Here is a 26427-nt window from a genome sequence, read left to right as displayed (position 1 = left end):
ATAGTAAGAAATTTATAGGATGATTGCACATCATTTAGAGCATCTCCAACCATCTAAAACTCTTGGCTAAAACGTGAGTTGGCATACTTAAATAAAAAAATTTAGCCAACAGCTCCAAAAACTCAACTCCAACCATGATCAGCTGTTGTCTATAAATTTAGCCAACCTCCTATGGATGACTAAATTTGTCGAACCTCTACAGGTCTGTAAGAAAATCTGTAGGAAGATTGTACATCATTTATTACCATATTGAACTGATATATTCTATTTTAACAATTTAAAATATTAATAACATACTATTTTTAAATTATAACCAACCAATATAGCCAGTACCATTGATGCAAAATGTCTTACAGGTTCAGCAAATTTTACATAATGTCTTACATGCTCTTACCATATTAAACTGATATATTCTATTTTAACAAATTAAAATATTAATAACATTCTATTTTTAAATTATAACCAATCAATATAGTCAATACCATTTAAGTACATTGTCTTCAGCAATGGTGGTGTCTCTGTATTATCATAACGCGAATCGACCTTTGCGGTGAACATACGAAAGTAAAGATTAATGAGACTAATTAGTAATTAATCAACTAATCAATTTAATAAATAGATATTTAATCAGTACATCGGAGATTTATCAGCAATAACCACTAAATTTAGAATAATAATCGTATCAATAATTTCCAAAATTAATTTCGGACCTGTGTGTATAATAATTTTTCTTGTCTATTGTTATATTGAGAATATATTTATTTTATTACACATTAATGGTTCGTTTTTTTCTGCGCTGTTTTTATTTTGATTCATAAAATTCACTCCTTTTGTCTTGTGAAGTCATTGAGATAATCTAGTCTATAAAAAATGTGGTTTAAACCTGGCATCAAGGAAAAATATCTAGAATATATAGTCATATTTTTTAGACTATAATTTGTGTACAAAACCAGATTAATACATTAATTAAAAAATCGTTCATAACTTTTTTTGTCAAGGTGATTTCACAGAATTTATTTTGTTCATATTCGATTCACAAATGTATTTGCAGGAACTAGAGACAAATCCACTACTATAATGTCTATTTGCAATATAACAAGTATTGAACAAATGTTAACGACGACTGTTTGCCACAGAGATTGTAACTGGACTCATGCAAGGTCACTAATTAAGCGCTTGTGCCGATTGTAATGTCTCTCTATGAAGATCTTTGAAGCCCCTTCCACCGTTTTACGCCATGTCTGCACCAAGAATACGTTAATGTTGTTCGGAAAGCACAATAAAATAACATACTCTGATATCATGTTAATCGATAAATTCTGTCAAAACCTCGAGGTGTCAAAGATAGGACTTACTATGATCATATTATATTATAAAATTAAAATTATAAGAGCAGAAGTAAAATACCAGACCTTTTGAAGACTTCCCAGAAGGGACTTGTTCTTGAGATTCCTGGCCTTCGCTAAGCGGATCGAGGCAGTGGATTTCCGGTTGGCAGCAGGAGCAAGAAGTGATTTCCTATCGGCTGCACAATTGTTCAATAGACTCTCGTAGTTAGTCCCGTCCGGTTTCTCTCTATTTATTTTCTGACGTTTCGTCGACAAACGCAAATTCTTATTCTTCTTCTTAACAAGAGGTAGAGCAAGTTTATTATTGTTGCTCTTGGAACTCACTTGAGCAAACTTGCTCAGCAGCTCAACGGAGGAGGCCTTTGTTATATGCTCGACTTTCGCAGTAGCAGCAGCAGCACCGCCCTCCATTTTCGAAGCAAAGCAGGGGAAAGATGCGTCGGTTCTCCTTGTTGACGGGAAAAAAGGAGGAGAGATTTTTGGTAATGGAAAGAGATGGAAATTAAGGATGATTTGTACGTAGGAAGTGAACCGTTGGAGGGAAAGAGGACAATCTTGGATTATTATTGTGGATTTGTGGTAGTGATGGATTATATGACACCAAAAAATAAACCAAGTTAAGCTATGTAGACACTAGAGTTTATAGCCGTTAGAGAAGATAATAATTGTAAAGTTTAGTTGCAAGTACTGCAATTCGCAAACGAAGTCATCTTTGTTTTGTTTACTGATGGATGGGGCCTGGGGTGGGGAGCATTGTACGCGCCTCTCATGTTCTTCCTCCTTCGGGCTTCGCCTTGGGAAAAAAAAAAGCAAATGCTTCATATACAAAATGAACCCCTCCTCTCTTTTGTTGTTGTGTTTTCTCAGGTTAGTCGAGAGATTTTTTCCCCGAAAAGCGTTAACCTTTTGTTTCCTTTCAATTTCGTTGATTTTCTTGCAATGAAATCTAATTCCTTTTTATATTTATATGTCCTTTTTGAATTGCCTTATTATGTCTATGTTTAGTTATATTTGAATTTATTTGATATTGGATCGGTTAAGAATGATTTCATTGATAGCATTTTAGGATCTGAAAAATATGAATTGATGATAATTATTGTAAAGTTTATCTTTCCCGTAAAAAATTATTCTTCTGTTAGTGATTTATACATTTGACATGCATATATCTCATATCCGGCATGTAGATAGCGGATAATTGGAGTATTGCTACTCTAGTTTATGCAATTAGGATTTCTGAGCAGCGGTCTAAAAAATAATTATTATGTGATAAGGCTAATTATGATATTGTTGCTTTTTCTGGAATGTTAATGCAATTTGGATTATCTAGATTATTTTTTATTTTATTTCTAGCTTTAACAATTTTAAAATCAATTTGTCAAATGATCAGAAAACAAATCAGCTCATTATTTTATTTTCCAATTTAGATATGTCGCCAATTAAGAATTTATTACAAGTATATTATGTTCTGATTAATGAACCTGTTACAAATTTCACTATCAAATCTCACAAAAAAATTTTTAGTTTTATATTATAACTCAAAATAAGAAAATATTAAAAAAATTACCAAACAATTATTTGATTTTTACAAAAACACTTTTTTTACCCGCACTTTTCCCGACCGCATAACAATTTTTAACAATACCCCAAACACTCCCCCGTAAAAAAAAACAAATTTAATCGACGAAAGCCGGACTCGGTGTGGGACCCCGTACGTAACTCGGTGGTATCAAATATTAAATATTAGTACTCCTAATAATATCCCAGGACTCATTTCTGCAAGCAAAGAATCCATGAGCTTAATAAACGGTCATCCTTGTTCAACATTTTAAGCAATTAACACTCATCACCTTCTTTCAATTTCGCCATTTATACACATACGACAATTAGGATTGCTCTCTACTCGCACTAATCCAATCCATGGCTTGTTCAATTCAAGTCACTCCATTCTATGGCACCAGCTGTTCTAATTCTCCCGTCACTATTTTCTGCCGGAAACTTCACTCCGCCGTCAATTTTGGCCGGAAAATCGGCCGTCACAGAGTCGGCAGAGTAATGATGGTGCAGCAACCTGTCCAAGGAGCTTCCGCTACTTATGCCAAAGAAATGGAGCGCCTCTCTGCTAAAGAGTCCCTTCTTCTCGCTGTAATACATTTTTATAATTACTTTGTTTTATTCAATTTGTGTAATTACTGATTTTACAACAATATTTTATTTAATTCGTTTTGATTGGCTTAGTTTAAGGATGCTGGGGGTTTTGAGGGGTTAGTTTCTGGGAAGACGACTGATGTCCAGAGGATTGATGTTAATGAGAGGATTACGAGTCTCGAGAGGCTTAATCCAACGCCTCGTCCCACTACGTATGTTTTTAGCTGCAGAATTTTTCAAGGGTTTTGTGTTAAATGTAGGATGTTAATTGGTGTTTTAGCTCTTCAGGTCTCCGTTTCTCGAAGGGAGGTGGAATTTCGAGTGGCTAGGAACGGGGACCCCAGGGCTGTTTGCTGCTAAGATTGTCTTCGAGTAAGTGGTGTAATATGTGCATTCTTTTCTTCCGCATTTGCAAATTGTACGGCGTTTATTTGTTTGGGAATTTAGTATAGTGTAGACGTGTATCATGTTTTGTTTCTTTTGCTGGAAGAAGGTAGGGAGTAACTATTCTGCGTAAATAAACAATAACAACAGGAAGAGACAATTGAAACAACTCTTTCAAATGATTCACATGGCAGGAAGGACCTAAAGATTCACATTTTTACGAAATTCAGTGTCATTTGTTTACTAAATTTATTATCAAGTAGGCCTTATAGGATGCCACATCAATCTTTAAGTAGCTTCAACAAATCAATACTATGATGTATAACCTGGCATGGCGTTTTAAAACCTATCTAATCATTCTGTTGTAAGTACATGGGATTGTGCTTCAATCAGATCATCAAATCCGATATACAATTAGAGAAGTACTTTATCATGATTATGTGGACAGTGATAGGCTGCTAGCGAGCATGTAGGTTTATATAAACTCCAGTTTCATATATTGGTAGCAAAATGGATCCCTAACTTCAGATTGTTGCAGGAGATTCCCTTCTTCATTGACAAATTTATCAAAGATGGATGTCTTAATTAAGGATGGAAATGCAAAGATTACTGCACAGTTGAAATTCCTAAACTCGGTAATAATTTGGGATTTGCATCTGGCTAGTTACTGTTGTGAACTAATTTATTTTTATGTCAAACATGTTTTGCTTTAAAATCTTCACCATCCTCCATTTTTATGATATCATATCAATATTACTACTTATCACTGATTCAAACCGGTCACGAGAATAGCTGATGTGGAGCACGTAATTGAGGATTATATCTACAAAGATGGATTAGTTGAAGCTTATTTAGTTTAAGTATAATAGGAATAGTTAATTGTACCCATCACATATGGTAGTAAGTATAAACCATTCCCTAGTAGTTACCAATCAGGACCAGTATTCCTCTACCTGGGATCCTGTTATTCTCCTAGTTTTATGATCTTTATTTAAAACATGATAATTTATATTGTTTGAATGTTAAAAATATCACAAGTTGATGAATGGTTGATATATCTGAGGATATATGTGTTTCCATTTCCCTATGGAGATAGGTTCTGTGCCCTTTTTTAAACTCGTCCTACATCTTTAACATTTTGGCACTCCATCCTAAGCTGAGATAAAACGCGTTATGTTAATTCTGTAATATATGGATATTATACTTCAAGTAACCGATTGAAGCTCTGGTGAAACCATTTATGATTCTGTATATGGATAGATATTGTAGTCATACATTACTGGAAGATTTGACAGTTTATATGTTGTAATACATGGACATGTATACAATATATCTTTTCCCTTTAATTTTATTTTTGTTATAGAGTATCTTGAATTGTCCTTCACAAACATGTAATTTTGTAATAAAGTGACAGACACAAAAACAATCCACAATTACTTCATGTTTATTAGGACCATAAAATCATTAGCAACCTGAGCCAACAGAACTGGAGAAACAATTCTGGCAAAGCTCAATATGTTTGAGCAATTATTAAGGGTTTGTTGGGGATATCTGCAAATTTACTCTCGGAACACCCGTCTTTTTTAAACTAGAAGTTCTAAATGGTGCTTTTTTGCCGTTTTGATTCGTGAAAGTGAAACGATATATAATCGTAAGAAGTGTTGGTTATGTTTTTTTATATGACTTCTTTATCGTAACACTCAGTGTCCATTTTTGTCTGGATATTATTGTTCCTACTTCTGAGTGACATAGTTTAGTGTATACTGGGCATCAAATTCTGTTTGTTCGCTTATACTGACTGAAAAGTGGACTGCTTTAGAAAAAAAAGAGTTTGGAGGCGTCAAACTTGGGTAGAACTCTTTTTTTTTTTTTTCCTCTTAAAATTTGAGCCGGCCATCAGCTTTTTACTTCAAAAGGAGTTGATCAGTCCTTAAATTCTGTAAAAAGGTTAATGTGCACAATCCATCTGGTTGAAAAATAAACTTCTGTTGAATCATCAATAGTTGAGTTTGCTATAAGTTTTAATTTTTATGAGATCCACTTTCTATATTTTTGGTCTATCTTGAAGGGGCTAAGTTCAGATATGCCTGTGCGTATAAACAAAGCTTATATAGTTCTATGGTTATCAAATATGAAAGCCAACTGACTTTGGTTTTAACTTCTATGTATAGTATGTGGTAATCATAGAGATAGTCACTTTTATGTATGGTATACTTGGGCGAGGAACAAAAATTTTGCACTTTCTTTAAAAATAATTTTTTGCTCAAACTAAAATATGAGCATATCTTCACAATAATAGTGCTCAAGTTACTATGACTTTTTTGGATGCACGTGTTCTCAAAACTTGAGTGCTTATGGTAAAGTGCAGATTGAAAGCAAATTTGTATTATCCACCAAGTTATCTGTTGAAGGACCTCTTCGAATGAAAGAAGAATACGCTGAAGGAATAGTCGAGTCTCCAACAATTGATGAATCCACCATACCTGAACAACTAAGGGGTGCTTTTGGTCAGGCTGCTACCACGATGCAACAGCTTCCTGTTCCTATAAGAGATGTTGTGACCAATGGGCTGAAAGTCCCTCTCAGTGAGCTCCTTACTAATATATTTACCTTGTGCATTGTTTCTATAAATCATTATTGTTATGAATATTATATCCAAGTATATCCCAAAGCAAGTGCTTATACCAATTTTCATCAGGCGAGCCTAAATTGACTTCCAACATCTCGTATCTTAGGCTAGTACAGATTAATTGCTAAATAGAAGTGTTAGTTCATCATCTCTAGAAAGACTATAGTTTTAGTTTAAATTGCAAAAGTGTTGGTTCATTATACCTAGTACGATTATAGCTTTGGTTGTAATATGTTACTGTATGTTTATGGCACCATTTATTTGGTCATCCTATTTGTCGAATTTGTGAATCGAACATAAAACTTAAATATTACTGTGATACAGTCCACTTCGAGGTTCCTTTATATGAGTTTTGATCTCACTAATTATGTTTAGAAACATTTGTAATTGAATTCTCTTTTTAGCACATCCCCCATCAACTCTGAGTTACTATTATATATTCACTTTCAATATAGTCTCTGACTCTCTGTAAATGAGAGTGTTGCATATTTACCAAATCAAGTAAAATTTCTTTACCACATTGTTTCAGTAAATTTTTTGGTTTTCTCATTTTAATAAGTTAAGTAACTCTATCCACTTTCACTTTCCATCATCTCTCATGATGCAATATTGTGTTGATCTAAAAAGAAAATGCAAAATCTATTTTTGCATTTAAGTTGGTAATCCACAAAGAAAATGGTTGTCATATCAAGTTTTGCTTGTGTATTCATTTGAGATGTAAACGTCATAATCTCTTATTTATGCTAGCATAATATTTGAAATTATTTATTAAACTATACCTAAATAATTGACTGCTTAGGCATATTTTCCGTATATATTACTGCAGATATCCATACAAGTAATTGGGTCTCTCCGAATCTTTTGTAAATATAATCTGTTTGTGTCTTCAGGTGGTTCTTACCAAAGATTGTTTATGATTTCATATCTTGACGAAGAAATTTTGGTAAGTTCAGTTCCATTGATTTTTGTAGTCAAACTATAGCAACTTCATCTTTAAGTTGTTGGCAGTGAGTTTCTTTTCTGCATGATGTTGCTGCATATGCTGATGTCAAATACATAATTAGATGCATCATCAGACAGTAGCATCACATTATCTAACTGGCGCTTCATTGTTAAATCGAGTCCTGTTGTTTCCTTGAGACTTCTTTTATTTTTAATATTTGCTGTTCTACCCCTTGGGTTGGTCCAAAGTCTTGTAATTGTCAAGTCATATTTTATAAGCATTTTCCACATAAACATGTCTCCAGGACACAGCATGATGATTATATACTTCTATGGAGTTCGGAAATCCATCATTAGTTTCTTTTACTTTTGGTTTTGGTTTATGTTTCGGTATCATTTCAAGGGTGCGAGACATGTTCTAGACGGAACTCCTGATCAGTATTACTTCTGAAGAAGTATATACTTCTAGTGTAGTATTATTTACTTTTATGGGTTGCAATAAGAATGATTCTACATTATGAGTGGATATCTGTATGTGGTTGCACAAATAACATCTCCCTGTCCTGATACAGATAATAAGAGATACTGCTGGAATACCTGAAGTACTTACAAGGTTGGATACCCCTGCGGAGACCATGGAATCTGTTACAGAGTATGTGAGTTAAATGCAATTCTCTTGTATATTCAAACACCGGAAGTAATATGTCACAAAGTTACAGTTCAGAGTTAGTATACTGACAATCCTCTCCTGCTCTTTCACACTACAATTTATCCGTTCTATGTAATCGTTTTCATGTAAGTATGTGTCTGCCTGCCTACATAAGGAAAGTTTCCGATTTTGTGAGCACAACCGGTCTGGACCGAGATGAAATGGTTGATGGCACCAAATATAGGCAGAGCTAACTAACACTTGAGGCCTTGAGGGGGTTGGTAATTTGTGAAGTGTCTTATCTGTCTGTCATGCTCTCTTTATCTTGACACTATAATTTAATACGTGACCAGCATCAACTGTTTTCTTTAAAGTATCTCACAAAGCGTGAAGAAGGGTCGGTGTAGATGTAGAACTGATCATATAGAGAATGTTATCCATTAAAAAAATTATTATTATTATTCTCCTTGAAAGTTGACTTAGTTGTGTGCTGTGCTTGTCATTGACGAACTGGCACAATCATTTCCTACAGCCGCTTCACTAAGATTTGCCCCTCACCATTAAAATACTTCTTTACAGCTTCATTTTTCTCCTGCCGGCCCCTTGCATATATTTGACTCCCGCCATTTAAGAAGATTCTTCATTCCTGCATTTTTTTTTTTTACAGTAAAATTATAACCCAGTTTCATCTGGTGGTATTCTAATGAATCGAGAGAATCCAGAGAGTGGTAGGAAAATTGGCAAGCCTTGTTAAGTCTGGAAGTCATCATATTTGTCAAATCTAAGACTATTCACTTAATTCCAAAATAAAAATTATTCCAGAACTATTTAGGTGCTTACAAGATAAATTACAGGATTTAAATATTAACCTATTGGGGAAGTCACCAATATGAGTAAAAACATTTGAGAAAAACTATTTTTTTCAAAACAATGACTTATTTTCGAAAAAGTTCATCTTCATGCAATATTTTAGGAAAAAAGGTGTTTTAGTTTTTCTATTTATAAATTAGAAGAAAAAAAACATGTCTATATATATTTTTTAGAATTAAATTCTTATTTCTGAAACGTAATTTTTTTGGGGGGAATTAAGTCGGAAGGAAATCCTTGCAATGATCTTTTTACCTTTCCTTTCCCACTTTCTGCTGGTTGGATTACACGGTTTCGTGTTTATTTCTAAGAAATACAGTGTGTTTCAATTAATTGTATAATCTAAAGACTTGACTAAATTTAATTAAAAAAGAGGTTTTTAAATATTATTATATATATAATTTTCTTGCAAGAAACGCAATGCATGATGAAGAGCTTAAAGTCCTGTCTGGTTAGCCAAATACAGTAATCTTCTTGAGCAGGAATACAAGATGGATACAGCTTTTTGTTCCATATGTTAAACCACCCATACACTTCACAGTTTTAAGAATATGGAAATAAAATTAGAGAAAAAGAAGCATATGTCTATTCAGTCTATAAAAACAAAAACAAATCTGACATGAAAAATCCATGAACTCTCAAATCTGGTATTCGATGAAGACAAACACACAAAGATACATTTATATTTTAAATATATAGAGACAAATTAGTACGTACTCAGTCGATTAATTCCAATTGGAGCTCTATCGGGTGCTCGAATATAAAAATACAACAAATCCTACTTACAAAGAACAAGAATCTGGAATGAAGATACTATTAATTAAGAAGATACTTAAGTTACAAATGTCCTACAATGATCAGTCATGCATGATCATGAAATTAAGCAATTAAAAGATTAAATAAATAATAAATGAATCATAGCTCTAGCAGTAGCAGCAATTAGATGAGATGAAGAGATTGGATCATCTAGTCTTAGTGTTTGATTAGGCAAGCTGAGATTGATGATCTGCAAAGGCATCCATGGGAGAAGCATCTAGAGGAAGAATTGGAAAAGCATTGAGTTCTTGCATAAAGCCATCCAAATCGGCGAAACCTCCTAGGAATCCACCACCTGAGTTAGCCCCTCCCCATATTTCCTCCTCCCCTTTGATCCTCTCCCTCAGCTCAGCCGGCCTGAACCCTGTCCGTATCTCGAGTTTCTTAGGCACCGCCAGTGCAGGACAGTTGATGGTCCTTGTCTGTCTCTTTTTCTTGGCTGCACCGACGGTGGTGTGTTGGGAGGAAGGCTTACCAGTGAGTCTCTGGACGAGCTCTCTGAAGTTGGCCACGTCGGTTTTGATGATCTCTGGTGCAAAGATGTGAATGATGCGGATTTTAGGAGGCCTGCCTTTGGACATCATCTGAGAACTCTTGTGCATGCCTAGTGAAGAGGATGAGGAGGATGTTGTGGAGGATTTTGAGTGTGGTGCAACACAAGATTGTTTCTTGTTCATTATAGCAGCAGCAATCTCCATATTTGAATACATGATCTTGCTTTTGTCTCTAGTTAGCTAGCTCTTTTATTGGATTGATGAATGTGTGTATTTGTTTTTGAAATGGGGAGATGGGGAGAGGGGAGTAGTTGGTGGAGTGTTTGTTAATTTGGAAGGAGAAGTGGAAGGTGGTTTATATTTATATACATGAGGAAGGCAAGATTCAAGTTATCATTTTAAATGTTATGTACAGTGGAAACAAAATATACAAACTCAAGGTCCCCTAGTACTATTTGTTTCATATTTGCCCTGTACTTCAGTTACTCATTTTGTTTGTCTTATAGTTCGTTACATAAGATTAATTATTTTTTTTGATAAAATTGTAAAAATTATGCAACAATGTATAGAGATTAGAGATTGAGCCATTGAGGGGAGAGGAACGAGTGCAGCATTTTCGATCCTGAAATGACCCGAAAATGACCCACAAAATACCGACCTACATAATCAATATAGTATGAGTACTGTAATTCTAAATTTTGAATTTTTAAAATAATTATGTTTATTAAAAGTAATGGGATATTAATCGCCAATAGATTTTGATTTATAATAGCAGCAACAGAAAGGGTTTTAAGGGCACATAATCTATACATCCGCGTGGATGCAAAAACAGCGTCATATTAAATTTTGCTAAAATAATTAAATGGCAGCAGTAAACATATAACCGCGTTAGCTGAGGTCCCCAAAATTCTTGTATATGTGTTTTATAATAGTGTACCAGTATTATACCATGGCATAAATTAGTATAGCTGCCCACATGTCACACTGGAATCTGTTACTACATTACTCCCTCCGTCCCTATTTATCTGTCCACTTTGGAAGTAAAAATTTGTCCCTATTTATCTGTCCATTTATACTTTCAAAACTAATTTAATGATAGTTTTTCAAATATATCTCCATAATTTCCATTTTCAAGGCTTGACTTATTTAAAACTTGGTTGAATTCATGTTTTCGAGACATAAAGTAGAGGTATTCCACCATTTTCAAGATATTAATTAGAGGTATTTAATGAAAAAGTTCATACAATCAAGGAATACCTTGGTATGTGTTTTTTTCTCCAAAATGGACAGATAAAAAGGGACGGAGGGAGTATATGGTTGTTGTGGGCCGGCCTAGCCGGCGAACATGAGTCTGGTGTGATAAGGTTTGTGAATCGTGATGCAAGTGCCGAGATTTGGTGATCCTCTGTCATTATTATTGTTATGTTGTTTCTTGTTTTTATATATTTTTTATAATTAATTATATACTCCCTCCGTCCCTTTTTATCTGTCCATTTTGGAGAAAAAAACACATACCAAGGTATTCCTTGATTGTATGAACTTTTTCATTAAATACCTCTAATTAATATCTTGAAAATGGTGGAATACCTCTACTTTATGTCTCGAAAACATGAATTCAACCAAGTTTTAAATAAGTCAAGCCTTGAAAATGGAAATTATGGAGATATATTTGAAAAACTATCATTAAATTAGTTTTGAAAGTATAAATGGACAGATAAATAGGGACAAATTTTTACTTCCAAAGTGGACAGATAAATAGGGACGGAGGGAGTATTATTCTTCTTTTTTTAAACATTAATTCATATTCATAATTTTAAAAATCGAACAATTATAATATTTATTTACTCCCTCCGTCTCTAAATACTTTTCCTGTTTGTACTTTTCACGTTTGCCAACACACACTTTTGATCGTTAATATCTTTAATTTCGTAGTAGCATTAAATATAAAAATTTCACCGTATTAAAGTACTCGTTAATACGAATCTAACAAGATCACTCATGACTATATTTAGTTTTATAGATTAGATGTAAATTAATAATTTGTCTCATGTTATGAACAGTACCGACATCACAAACAGGAAAAAAAAAAGAAACGGAGGGAGTAGTACTCTTATTTGTCACAGGAGTGCCACATGGAGCGTGGTCCGCATGTTTGGTTTCTCTAACAGGGAACAGCCTTCTTTAACTAACAGCCAACATGACTAGCTCCAACGCGGCTTTCATTACATGCGATACCACGTCATCTGATTAAATGGGAGTAATTGAACATAATGCAGCATATTGTCGCTGATGGAGCGTTAGAACTTGAAATATAAATCAGAGTTCTGATATCATTGATTATCGTGTTGAGAACGTCATTTAAAACAAAAGATTTTAAACACGAGTAGTAATGAGAATAAGGGGTCATTTGTTAAATCTGAATCAAATTTCTGGATGAGTAAAAAATTTGAAGGAATAAAATTTCTGGACGAATAATTTATTTTATCATTTGTTAAATCTGAATCGAATTTCTGTATGAGAAATAAAATTTTCGGATAAATAAATAATATAATCAAAAATATATTGTAATTATGCAAATAAAGACTATAAACTATATTCATATAAAAAATATTATAATTGATAAAACTTAAACTACATAAAAGCCAACAAAAAGCAAGGTTGAAAAGTGTGCACATGGTGCGTGCTCTTTTGAACCATCCAGCTGCAAAATTAAAGCCCAGTCGTCCAGAGGAAATGGAGGCGTCGTCCAGAGATATGCAAGCTTAAACAAATGAGATGAATTCTGAACGAGACATCATTCAGCTAATCTAGTCTCGTTCAGGGGTTAACAAATGACCCCTAAGAATAATTTTTTTGATGTACAAACACGAGTGAACAATATGTTGTACATCAGAAATATACTTCTTTTTTGAAAGCCAAAAATATACTTCTTATTCTCATTAAGTAAAATTTTACATATGCGTTTTTTTTGTAATGACAGGATAACCATGTAATGTTATAAAGACAAAACTACTAATATCATTTCCGAGTAAATATTTATATAAGAGTTCTCTTTATGATGACCAACCATATAATGTTGTAAACATAAAACTGGTTTTGTAATTATTCGTGCAGCGTACTTACTAAAATTCCAAGTGTTGCAACCAAACAACAGGCACACATGATCTGTATAAATGTTTGCATACAAACAGAAGTGTGTGTTCATAGACCTCTCTTAAGTACTAGTGTGTAGCATGATGGGTAGTGTACGTACGAATTACTTGCAGTGAGCAATCATAGAAATTGAGGGGATGATATTTAAGATATTGTGAGGAAACATATGTCTGTGAGTGCACAAGTACTGGGAAGAGCTCGAGCGTGTGGAAATTCAGTCATTCACGCACCAATAGTATGCGACCACAAATAACTAGTAGTAGTACTAGTACTCATGTATAATAATATCAACCATGCATGGAGTATCCCTTGCTTGCATCATCATATTTTCTGCCTCTCGTCACTCCCAATCACACTATGCTCGTTTCCAACTGACTCCATTTTTCATCCCTTCCTTAGTTACTTTATAACAGCCGATCCAGGATAGTAGCATACAATCAATAAAAAAGAATCGCCGAAAATCAAAAACTCACGAATGAGTTACTTTTTCGCCCAGGATAGTAGCATACAATCAATTGCCATGTCATTGTGTACAAATTTTTTGTACACGATTCTTTACACCTAACACTATTCGGAATGGAATATATGTCAAAATCCGCACTGTGCAGTAGTTATGATTGTTGCACCAGTTATTAAGGTGTCCAATCATTTTTTCTGTTACACCATTTCTACTCTTTTAAGTAGTGCAGAGTTGCGTACAACAAACCCTGACATTACCACCAAGCACCCTCAAATTAAATTGAAGTTTTGGAAGATGAGACAAGAGAAAAAAGGAGGTGGGGGTTTAAAACATGTCTCCCATACGGGTGTGGTTGGGCTCCAATAATTGGGAGTATATGATGATTCCGCGTTTTGTGTGGAACGTGAATAACACAAGAGGAAACTAGTATCATGCCAGATTCTCAGCTTATAATTTGCTTCCCCAAAACCTTCATCACAACTGCTTTCTTTTTCTATTCCTTCCGTCTCAAAATACATGTCACTTTGACTTTTTTCACATAATTTGAGATGCAAAATTAATATATTTCTATATATTATTTTTCAAAATTTCATTTTCTGAATAAAAATATAGATGTTAAATTTTATTCTAGAAAAGAAAATTTTGAAAAATAATATGTAAAATTATATTATTTTTGCATCTCAAATTACGTGAAAAAAGTCAAAGTGACATTTATTTTGGGACATGGAATAATATTTTGCATAGTATATCATCTTTTCATGAAAAACAACGAATTCATTATTTTTTTCACCGCTACTTATTTATAATTTTTGATCGATTTTATGAAATTCGGCAATTCGTACCATACAACAAGGATCATAGACTTAACGTTTTTCAGACCTGATGACTAATTTTCCTGGATGCTAACAGGGGCGCACGCAGAAATATATTCTTTAGGGGGTCAGAATAAATTATATAATTCATGTTTAATACATTAAAATTGAGCTCGTCGCTCTTTCAAGTCACGGTATTGGAATCAATAGGGATATTTGAAGCTTGAATCTCTGAATTTTCTGAACTTTTTCTCTTAAAAAAGGACTCGATAGGAGGTGTTTTGTCCATTTATATAACTGTAAGTCTGTAATAAATAAAGATAACACAAAGTAATATAATAACATGGCCTATCATACAATTTATATATCGATTTAAGTAGGATAGCCGTCTAAAATATTAATTCCAACCAAAGCCTCACATAAAAAAATTAACCGCTAATTAACCCTAAATATCAAACTGTAGAAATGATAGAAATTAATAAGAGTAGTACCTGATAATGTAATGCGGCAGAGGCCGTGTGTTTCACCAGAATGGAAAGCAACAAGATCAAAATTCAAGCCAAAACATCGAAACAAGCTGAGTTGCAGTCTTGCGGACAAAGAAAATAAAATAAAATTATGTGTATTTTGTTTATAATCCAGGGGTAATACTCAATAGTTTTGGATTGGGTCATGGCTGTTAATTGGGGCAAAAAAGATTTTAGGCATATGGGCCAAAGAGTTGGCCTGGCCAACTGATTAATAGAAAAGTTAGGGATAGAGGGAACCGAAATACAAATTAAATAAAAGCTCACGACCACGGTTGGTCACACCGTGCGTCTCCTAGGCCAAGTGGCCTAGTGGATTGTAAATTTCGTTAAAAGAACTTATTTGAAAGAAAGTATACAAATGTATATTTTTCTAAGAGGAGTGAAAAACTTAAAGCTTTAGAATTTTCTTTTTAAACAAAGAATTAGTGGGTCCATTTGGGTTAACTTAAAAAATGACTTCTTGCTTAAATTAAATAAGTGAAGTAGAAGTGAGAAGGAAATAGGTTAATAAAGTGTTTCGAAAAGAATCAGAAGTTGTGAGAGAGAAGTTAGCATTTTCAACTTTTTAAAGGTGCTTCTACTTCTTTACACAAACGGGTCAAAAAAAGTAGAAGCCAGAAACAGCTTCTTGTAAACAAACCGGCACAGTATTTTTTTTCTATCTCGTGCCCCTGAATTTTTCTGTCTGAAGAACTGAAAATTTTAGAAAGAAAATGACATATGAATACATGAAAAAGGTTATGTGGGAGGATCACAACCAATCAATCTAAAATTGAAGTAATGAAAAAACTCAAGAGCACAGCTATACGAGGAAATTTTAAAATTTCTCCACTTTTAATCTCCTCTCCTTTAAAATAAAAACAACCAGAGCATATTGTTTTCATTTCTCTCCTATTTAAAGTTCTAGCAGCCTAAAGCAATTCAGTACCATCTTTAAACACAACGTGAAGTAATTCAGAACCGTCTTCAAACATTTAATCCACCAACCATTACAAGTTTACAACATATTTATTGAAGCTGATAAGATCAGGAGGTTCACAGTACAAAAACAACCTAGAGTAAAACTAATTAGGGGAGTAAATGATCATTTGCTAACAACAATCTCACCTCCCCACGGTTTCTCTCATTAATTTAATGTCATTCTAGAGCTTATTGTTGTACCAGAAGACACCTTTGCCCTGGTCACCCTCATCAGGTTCAACATATAAGCACTCCTTCGCCTCCCTCCACATCGCCTTAAAAACTGGGGTGTCATCAAACCTGTAATAATCACCCAATATCGGTTTGATCGCTTTTGTGGCCTCCATGGCATTGTAATGTGGCATTGTCGAGAACAGATGGTGAGCTACATGAGTATCAGTGATGTTATGGAGCACCTTATTCAGAATTCCATAATCTCTGTCAACTGTGGCTAGAGCTCCTCTCAACCAATCCCATTCCGATGAGTTGTAATGTGGCAATGCAGGGTGAGTGTGCTGCAAAAACGTGATAAGCACAAGAAATCCATTCACAACTAGTAAAGGACCTCCATAAACACAAAGTACCCAAGCAAGACCTTTTGCTACTACTAGGCGGTATAATCCGTAACTCACAGCAAGTACACCAGCATCAGAAACTAGGATCTGAAGACGTTCACGGTCTGAGTAAATGGGGCTCTTGGGATCATAATGACATGCAAATCTCTCATAGTGCCTACCAGAAACATTGAATAACAGGTATAGGGGCCAACCTAGTGTGAGGGTAACAAGAAGTGTGAGGACACGGCCAGGTGGGTTGTTAATGTACTTGGCAAAAGATTGGAGCTCAGATTTGGGTTTGGGTACAAACACCTCATCACGCTCGAGGGAACCAGTGTTGGAGTGGTGGCGGCGATGACTATACTTCCAGGAAAAGTAAGGGACAAGAAGGGAGGAGTGGAGGACAAGGCCAACTGTGTCATCAAGCCATTGGTAATCACTAAAGGCATGATGGCCACATTCATGGGCAATGACCCAAATACCGGTTAAGAAACAGCCCTGAACATAACCATATATAGGCCAGGCTATGTAAGCAAGAGGGTGGGGAAGGAGTTGGATATAGTTGGTGGCAACATAGTAGAGGACGGATGCAATGGCAAGGTCATACACAACATATGAGAAAGAGCGAAGGACAGAACGCTTGAAGCAATGTGGTGGTATGGCTTTCTTAATATCCCCAACTGTAAATGGAGGCTTTGAGACAGGAACTCGTTGGAGAACTTCTTCCGATTTCTTTCCCTGGGGGTCAACTGGCATCCGTCCACCTGCACCCATCTTTCAATAGTCCTGGAAGAACATAGTGTAATGGTTAGCACAACTAAATGATAATTGTTAATTCAAGAACACTCAAGAACATAGGAAAACATCTTACAGTCTCACAATGTCTCTGTTTCAAGCACATATTAAAAGAAAAACCAGCAGTAGAAGTTTTTTTATGTGATGAAAAATCATCAGTGAACTGAACAAGAAAGTAATGGCATTTAGCAACTTTATCACTGACTGGCAAGGATAGTCATAAGCACTGATTATACACCCAAAGGTCAGTATTGAGCAAGAATTGCAGAAGACCATGGCATAGCACATGTAGTTCGCATGAGAGGTTTGTTTACTCCTAAAATACAGCCCAAAACTAACAAGGCATGGTAGACAGTAATTTTGACTTTTGAGTGAGGACATTGACAGGCATTCACAACTATTTACGAAAATTACATGTTGACTTCTAATTAGAATTAGAACTGATGACATGTTTCTCATGCAATAGAGATCCTATTTTTACAGCAAAAAATGAAGCATGAAGAAGGAAAAACAAGTAATCATTTAAAACAAAACATAAAGACAATCGTACAACATCGATATATACAGTCTTTACATTTCTGTTACATTGTTCAGAACTTTTTGGCAGTATGACAATTTTACTATTCGGAATGGTCATATTGAGTGTATCTGGGCAGAGGCTTAGCGAAAAGAGGGGAGAAAATAAAGATAAACAAATGCAAAAAATCATCAAATATTACAGGTTCAGGCTAAAAAAGTAATTTGAGCAAAATTTAACCCGGAAGAACCATAACTAGGAATTTTTTTTTTTTAAAGATCCATGAGAAAAATAGCAAAATGAAATGGGATCAACCTACACAAAGTTTTCTTCAAGCTAAAATGTATTAAGTTCAAATATTCACGAAAAAAGTTTATAACTTCAGCAAAATCTAGGCCTATGTCAATCATTTATCACAAGTTGTTATCAGATGGACTTCGACACAGGACATGAATAGACAATTTATACAAATTTATTACTCCAGTAGTGCACTTTAAGAATTTAGTGGGGAGTCCCCACCAGTCCTCTGGTGTGTAGCGTATATGAAGGAGGGCCGGTGAGTTCCTTCTTTCATTGTCTAACATGATTACATGACAATATTGCTCCCGGTCCTATCTCACTAAACAACCTTATTAATACTATATATGCCCCTAATATATGATCTTAAAGACTAATTGAGGATCTGAGATGTGATTATGTGATGATAAAAACCAGTGAGGACTCTCTCTGAGATTGTTTCCAAAATCTCTCTCTCTCTCTCCCCCCTCTCCCTCCCTCCATCCCTCTCTCTCTCCGACTCTCCCTCCCTCCCTCTCTGAACACTGACAAAACAAGTTAACAAAATCAAACTCACATCTTTCACATTGAATTCAATCCGATAAACATTCAATCTTGTTGCCACAAACACATAATGTACAAGAAAAATTATACACAAATAAGAATTAAACCAAAAACCTTTCCAACACATATAAAAAATGTAGAATTAGTCAGAAACATCAAATAGAGAATGAACCCGCATCAAACAAGCCATTACCTTCAATCAGAAACCCTTAATGAGAAAAAAGACCCAAGCTCTATAGATAAAACAGATAAAATCGCATACACAGTTGCACAATAATCTAAAGCTAAGAAAAACCCGTGATGTACACACCTAGATCTGACATATGCATACAGAGAGATAAAGAAACTCAGAAGGTACCTTGGCAGAAGAGAAGATAAAAGAAGAGGTTGGGCTCTCTCTCTCTCTCAATCTCTCTGGGCGGAAAGAGATAGAATGCAGAGTCTTGAAAAACTGCTGGCCTTTGCAACTGATATTTGAGATGGGTTGAGGTGTATTTAAGTTTAAACACTTCTGTCATCCTCGGTATACGTGCCGATCTGTGGGGCCGCCCATTTGACGATTTTTTAAGCACGTAGTACAAAATTGTGGACCTGTTTTTTTTTTTCTCTCTTCCACGGGCGTTGCGTTGCAGCCCATCATTTACTGCCCGCTTATAATCATGGTACCTAAATTAATGTCGTTTTATTTTTTTCCATAAAATTTGAGATGAAAATTATATTTTTATATTATTTTTTAAAATAAAAAAATATTAAAATTTTATAAGAAACTAAAGTATAGAAATATTTTTTTTATCTCAAAATATAGAAAAACAAAATAACATTATTTTGAGACATAAAAATTATATTTTAATCTGCATTATGTTTATTTATAAATAGCTCGTTTTCTACGCGGAACATGGGTATAGTCAGAAGTCTTTTCTTCTTTTTTTTTCCTTTTTTTTATAACGTAGGAACCCGCCACCGCTATCTTTCGGGTGCGCACCGGTAAACTCACGAACTCACGCAATAGCCTGCAAACTACGTGAACCAAGGTAAACCGCACTTAAGCGTGACAGGCTCTAATCAAGGAGGTATAATCACAAATTCTGCTCCCTTCGGGAGTTTATTTTTAGAAGATACCGCATGTAGATACCCATAGTATTAAATTTATTTAATATCTATAATCAGTTTCTTAATAAAATTTAATTTAATGATATAATGAGAATGCTGACACACAATATTAATTATTATTTTATTATTATTATTATTATAATTGTTTGATATTACTCATTTAATTTCAGATTTAAAGAATCACTTTTATCTTTGAAATATTTTATTGAGTCGGAAGTGACTCAACTTTGGCAGGCTATATAAATCTTATAACTTTGTTTTACTTTCGGCCCCTCCACGTTGAGCTAATATAATGTTGAGCATGCCGTTTTTGACACAAGCAGAATGTTACATCTCAAGTTCTTAACACTTGACCCTCATGACTCATGATGAATGGCTGCATACACAAGTTTCTGGTCATTATAGGCGGCTTATCACTCGCTTAGTTGCTTCAGTATCGACCACTGATTTCAATCTTTGCTTTACAATTTATAAGATATTAAAATATTGGTTGTCCAATTATTTTGTGCGAGATAAAAGAATTTAAAATGTAAAATGAAAGAATTATTTAAACATAAGCACGCCACAGCACGCACTTGTGAGTAGTTTATTATGACTACTCGTATAAAATAGAACTTGCACGTGATACGAATTTGTAATTTATAATGACTTTGGACTGTGTTGTGTGTGCACTTGTTATGGACTGAGCCTTCAAGACCTCAAGTGGGATTGTTTTGACCATATCCCGACCACAGATTCTCTAATTTTTCTAACTTAGCCCACAATAAAAAAAGAATAATATTATATATTCTATAATTTTCTTTTTAAATAAGGTGATAGAAAGACGATTAAATTTAATTGGATGATTTATTTGAATAAGAGAAATCTCATTATTACTGTGTGCAACTAGGTTTGAGAATACTTTTTGAATAGTTAACATTTTTTAAATAAGATTATGCTAATTAAAATTCGGTATTTCAGTATCTGATATTCTAATATTCATCGGTATGTTTTTTAGGAAGAAGAAGATTGGCACAGTGAAAACAATGGAATATGCCTGTAATCCGATATCTACAACATAAGCGAGTATAGAGGTTAAATTCATTTGTCGATAAGCGATAAACTTAAGAAACATTTCAACCTGAAGGTTGAACATACACGTTAACATCATGCTGAAATATTTTCTAACCAAACAAATATAGGCACCTCAGTGTAATATTGTGCATTGTAATAGGATATTTCGGCCTCCTAGTCCATGGAATATATCTTTATTCCCCCACCTTAAAATCATCGGGGACAGCAAGAAAAAGACAATCTTGGAAGAAACCGACAACGATGGTTTAAAACAATGGTATTACTAGAGACCAAAACAAACAAACCTCTGAATTCTGGATCTTAGAAAACGTAGCAAACCTCTGCGCCTGCCTATCTGGACCGGGAGAAATGTAGCAGCAGTCCTTAAGGACTTGGAATCGTTTCAAACAACACAAACATTAATCAGTAAAGTCAATATTTACACGCGAGAGGCGGGCGCTTCATGTATCAGTGACATCATAGTATCCTACTCAGTTTGTTTTACTACTAGCTTAGATACTTGTTAGTTTTTACCCTGCTTATTTATTCCTATATATACTCAGCTCCAGGGAAGCCAAAGTATAATAAGAACCAACACTAAGTAGCAGAGTTAAGGGGAGGAGAAAGATACCTAGATTACTACTTAAAAAATGGGTGGTGGTGGACGAATGTCGGATCCCCCAAGCGGGAAGAAGACTGCAGCAGAAGCGCTGAAGCGCGCTCCACATGAGAAGCCTCCATTCACAATTGGAGACTTGAAGAAAGCAATCCCAGCTCATTGCTTCGAGAAGTCTCTGGTCACCTCTTTCCGCTACCTTATTCAGGATCTCCTCATGGCCTACGCTCTTTACTATGTGGCCACCAACTACATTGACCAGTATCTTCCCAGCCCTCTTAATTACGTGGCTTGGGCTGCTTACATTGCCGTTCAAGGCTGTGTCCTCACCGGCGCTTGGGTCGTTGGGCACGAGTGCGACCACGATGCTTTCAGTAATTACAACTGGATCAATGACCTTGTTGGCCTCGTTGTCCACTCTTCTCTTTTGGTTCCATACTTCTCCTGGAAAATTAGTCACCGTCGTCACCATGCAAACACTCAGTCCCTTGAAAATGACGAGGTTTATGTCCCCAGATTCAAGTCCAATATCCGTAACTATTACAAGTTGCTTAACAACCCACCTGGCCGAGTCCTTGTGTGGCTCACCACACTTCTCATTGGTTTTCCATTGTACTTGATGTTCAATGTGTCCGGACACAAATACGAGAGGTGGACTTCCCACTACGATCCTCACAGCCCACTCTACTCGGACCGTGAGCGCAAGGAAATCATTATCTCTGATATTGCTATTCTCGCTGTTATTTACGGACTATACCAACTCGTGTTGGCCAAGGGATTTGCATGGGTGTTCTGTGTCTATGGAGGCCCATTGCTCGTTGTTAATGGCTGGTTCGTGCTCATCACCATATTGAACCACACTCACCCATCACTGCCATACTATGACTCCACCGAGTGGGACTGGTTGAGAGGAGCTCTTTGCACCGTGGACAGAGATTACGGAATCCTGAACAAGGTGTTCCACAACGTATGCAATGCTCATGTCTGTCACCACATTTTCTCCATGATTCCCCATTATCACGGACTGGAAGCCACAGAAGCAATGAAGCCGATTTTGGGAGAGTACTATCAGTATGATGGAACTCCGATCCTTAAAGCAATGTACAGGGAAATGAAGGAATGCATTTACGTGGAGAAAGATGAAGGCGAGACTAAGGGAGTCTACTGGTACAGAAGCAAGTTCTGAAGCGATGACTGAAACAGAAGATATAGACTGTGCTTCATGATCATTCAAGTAGTTTTTGATGTATCATGTATCTGTTTTTAAGATACAAATCAATTAATATCATTGGTTTGTATCCTTTGAACTGCCAGATTAACATCTGAGCCGCTTGTATGAGATTATATTGGCGGTTAGACTCCGTTAATCATGATTAATAAAACTCTCATCTTCGAATGTATATTTGCTTATTTGATTTAAGTTACACTGTCTATAGTTCCAAATCAGTAATGAATTGAATACTTTCGTAGTGAACACAAAGTCACAAACATCAAAATTCATCTTGTTAACCAAAACTTTGTAATCAAGCTATCGTCACTTAAACTAGGATTCCGTTTCTGTGTTATGTGTTTGGGATCAAACATTTTGTCTCTCTCATAAGATCAAGATCTATGAGACCCTGCATCGTATAATGAGGATGTTAGGGATAAGTCTCACGAGATGATTAGATGCCCTCTACTTGTGTTTCGACAGAACTGAGCCTTAATCATCTCTCCTATCATTAATCAATTGCCAGTTTCATTAGCATGTTAAACATTATATGCTGGTTCTATTTGCATGTACAAGGAGATAAATTTAAAAACCTAATGCAGATCTTTAACCTAATATGAGAAGTATATACCCGAATCTTTTATCTGGATCACATAATCACATGTCTTTAAGCAGGTTTTACATGTATAATAATAAAAATGATTCTGTACCCTTCTCGCCTTCTGCACTAACCTTTTCACTTCCAGGCAACACAGGCGGAGAATATTACTTGATAAACTAGGAATAAACGTAGTCTAGTTATGTATGGACGAGACATATATACGGTTAAATCGACAAATCCAAGCTTCAATCAAGACGGTGGCCGCATGCACCCTAGTCTAACGTTTTCGATGACTTCGGCCGAATAAAACAGAGCAGTAGAAACACTTAAACACATATTTCAACCACAGATCCCAGTATATACCTTACTTCTCAATGTTATCTGTGGATTGTGAATAGATGAAAGACTAATAATCTGAGTCTTTGTCGATAACTTCCTATGATCCACCTGTGCTGAAATTTTCATGTATAAACTAATTCGTTCTTGTTGTGTTATAGTTGTCCCACGTCTTTTGCGGAAATTGTTCTTGTTCCCCAGACTATAAACTACAGCACAACTATTTCCACACGAGAGATGTCCTCACCTAAGCGTGAGTCTAAGTATTATATTAATATATATTCTACTACTTGTCCATACTATGTTTTGAGATTTTGTTTGTCCATGATTGATGAATACTATGATGGCATATTGAATTTTTCTGTCTTCTTTAGTTTGTCCCATTAACATCTCCAAAAGTATCTGAGATTTAAAAACATGTAGATGCGCATAATTTATGTTCTTATATACACGAAATGTAGCCTGATCAAGCTAGTCCAGTTATATTCTCTTTTGAAGTTTTGGTCACATTTGCGAACTCTAATTAGACAATGGGCAAAGGTGGTCGAATGCCAGAATCGAACGGTGAGCCAAAGGGAGGAGAAGAGAAAGACAATGTACTCCGACGAGTTCCCCATGAAAAGCCACCATTCACGCTTGCAGACATCAAGAAGGCCATTCCAGCCCATTGTTTCGAGCGCTCGCTTCTTAGATCATCATCCTACCTCATTTATGATTTAACTGTTTGTTTCCTCCTCTCCTATGCAGCCACAAACTACATTAACCTCCTCCCGGAACCTTTATCTTACGTTGTATGGGCGGCTTATGTTTATGTTCAAGGTTGTTTCATGTTTGCTGTATGGGTCGTTGCCCATGAATGCGGCCACCATGGCTTCAGCGACTATCACTGGCTCAACGACACTGTTGGATTTGTTCTTCATTCTCTCCTCCTCGTCCCTTACTTTTCTTGGAAAATTAGTCACCGTCGTCACCATGCCAACACTAATTCTCTTGATCGCGATGAGAACCATGTTCCTCGATTTAAACAGACTATCCGACCTTATTACCGTTACTTCAACAATCCAGTAGGCCGAGTTTTTATCATTGCATTCACCCTCACCTTAGGATGGCCTTTGTACTTGATCGTAAACATAGCCGGACGAACATACGATCGACATGCTTCCCATTTTGACCCATACAGTCCCATCTACTCCGATCGTGAGAGAGTTCAAATCTTGTTATCAGATATTGGTTTCCTTGCCGGATGCTATTTGGTGTACAAGGTTGCTTTAGTAAAAGGCTTCACATGGGTGATGCTTGTCTACGGAGCTCCTCTACATGTTGTCAATGGATTCTTGGTGATGATTACTCTTCTGCACCACACTCATCTTTCTCTACCTCATTATGATTCTTCCGAGTGGGACTGGCTGAGAGGAGCTCTGGCCACAGTCGACAGAGACTACGGAATTCTGAACAAAGTGTTCCACCACATAGCTGATACTCATGTGCTTCACCATTTGATCTCCAGCATCCCACATTATCATGCTGAGGAGGCAACTGAGGCGATCAAGCCCGTGTTGGGGGATTACTATCATTACGATCCCACTCCGTTTTACGTGGCAATGTGGAGAGAGGCTAAGGAATGTCTCTATGTCGAGGCAGAGGATGGTGATAAGGCCAGAGGAGTCTACTGGTTCCAAAATAAGCTTGAGAGTTAAGTGGTGTCTTTAATGATAATGAGCAGATAAATCCTGGTATGCGGACAGCTGATATGATGCAATTTGATATGACAAAAATGAATAAACACCAAGTGTGAGGCAACAGTTTGGAGTAAATGGTTTACTATGAAAAGCCTTGCTATGTATGCAGTTTTAGCTCATAATTCATCTGAATTTATTTCTTGTAAGTTCTAATGTGAGATTATGTATTTGTAAAGTATATGTATACTCACTTAAAGAGAGCTTATCAACAAATTTTGCTTGGGATGAGACACGAAAAATAAATAATCGGAGCACTGTTTCTAAATCGGAGCAACTCCAATACAAGCTCTCCTTACTCATATTTGGTCTAGGTGGACAAGATTTAGGGGTTAGGATCAAAAATCATTCCTCCAACGCAACTCCCTATCACCTAAAAATTTTAGGGGAGAGAAAACTCATCCCCTTATTTGAGGGAGCAAAAAGCCAACCCCTATAGTGCCACATCATCAATATTACCTATAATATAACATATATTTACTTCAACTTTACCTCTTTTCATATATATTATCTTATATATTGAATAAATATTAATTTTTAAATTATAGGTAACAGGTATAGGTAATACCATTGGAGTAAAACAACTTTTTGCTTACTTATATTTTAAGTAATCATTTTTTTATTATATTTTAAGTAACCAATATAGGGATTACCCTTGAAGATGCTCTCAGCCACGATGATCAGGTCTTCGGTGCTGGCTCCCAGATTATATAAACAATGGTGCAGTTTCTTGGCTCACCCCAGACACTATCACCCACACACCCAGATCTCATCATGTGTTGAGAGCCGCTTCCAATTCCACTCAATCCATTTCGACCCTACTAAAATCTTCGGATAGAATTTATAAGGGTTCTAAATAAGTTCAA

At 35.6% G+C, this 26427-nt stretch overlaps 5 protein-coding genes and 1 long non-coding RNA gene across 6 annotated transcripts; 3 read left to right on the top strand and 3 right to left on the bottom strand.

Annotated features, from left to right (window-relative positions):
- Window positions 1-954: 954 nt before the first annotated feature.
- On the bottom strand, window positions 955-2330 carry LOC108218061 (uncharacterized). The gene is made up of 2 exons (XR_010291345.1): window positions 1413-2330; window positions 955-1241 (listed from the first exon to the last, which is right to left on the bottom strand). It is a non-coding gene; the product is annotated as an uncharacterized LOC108218061 (long non-coding RNA).
- Window positions 2331-3106: 776 nt separating this feature from the next.
- LOC108215859 (probable plastid-lipid-associated protein 13, chloroplastic) lies at window positions 3107-8474 on the top strand. Its single transcript, XM_017388452.2, has 7 exons — window positions 3107-3491; window positions 3585-3706; window positions 3783-3866; window positions 4417-4513; window positions 6247-6463; window positions 7398-7450; window positions 8022-8474. The coding sequence occupies exons 1-7, from the start codon at window positions 3267-3269 to the stop codon at window positions 8112-8114; spliced, it is 891 nt and encodes a 296-aa protein (XP_017243941.1). The 5' UTR covers window positions 3107-3266; the 3' UTR covers window positions 8115-8474.
- A 1286-nt stretch (window positions 8475-9760) lies between these two features.
- LOC108218089 (VQ motif-containing protein 25) lies at window positions 9761-10618 on the bottom strand. The gene has a single exon (XM_017391010.2). It carries the CDS (start codon window positions 10489-10491, stop codon window positions 9949-9951), a length of 543 nt encoding a protein of 180 aa, XP_017246499.1. The 5' UTR covers window positions 10492-10618; the 3' UTR covers window positions 9761-9948.
- A 5562-nt stretch (window positions 10619-16180) lies between these two features.
- LOC108218482 (delta(12)-fatty-acid desaturase FAD2) lies at window positions 16181-19395 on the bottom strand. Its single transcript, XM_017391442.2, has 2 exons — window positions 19258-19395; window positions 16181-17533 (listed from the first exon to the last, which is right to left on the bottom strand). Exon 2 carries the CDS (start codon window positions 17519-17521, stop codon window positions 16373-16375), a length of 1149 nt encoding a protein of 382 aa, XP_017246931.1. The 5' UTR covers window positions 17522-17533; window positions 19258-19395; the 3' UTR covers window positions 16181-16372.
- Window positions 19396-21599: 2204 nt separating this feature from the next.
- Window positions 21600-23078, top strand: LOC108218481 (delta(12)-fatty-acid desaturase FAD2). The gene has a single exon (XM_017391441.2). It carries the CDS (start codon window positions 21713-21715, stop codon window positions 22862-22864), a length of 1152 nt encoding a protein of 383 aa, XP_017246930.1. The 5' UTR covers window positions 21600-21712; the 3' UTR covers window positions 22865-23078.
- Window positions 23079-24336: 1258 nt separating this feature from the next.
- On the top strand, window positions 24337-25593 carry LOC108217440 (delta(12)-fatty-acid desaturase FAD2). The gene has a single exon (XM_017390271.2). The coding sequence runs from the start codon at window positions 24356-24358 to the stop codon at window positions 25520-25522; it is 1167 nt and encodes a 388-aa protein (XP_017245760.1). The 5' UTR covers window positions 24337-24355; the 3' UTR covers window positions 25523-25593.
- The last annotated feature ends 834 nt before the right edge of the window (window positions 25594-26427 follow it).

This window comes from Daucus carota, chromosome 4 (genome assembly GCF_001625215.2).
Source record: "Daucus carota subsp. sativus chromosome 4, DH1 v3.0, whole genome shotgun sequence".
Classification (NCBI taxonomy): domain Eukaryota; kingdom Viridiplantae; phylum Streptophyta; class Magnoliopsida; order Apiales; family Apiaceae; genus Daucus; species Daucus carota.
This window is presented reverse-complemented; position numbering and strand designations above follow the sequence as displayed.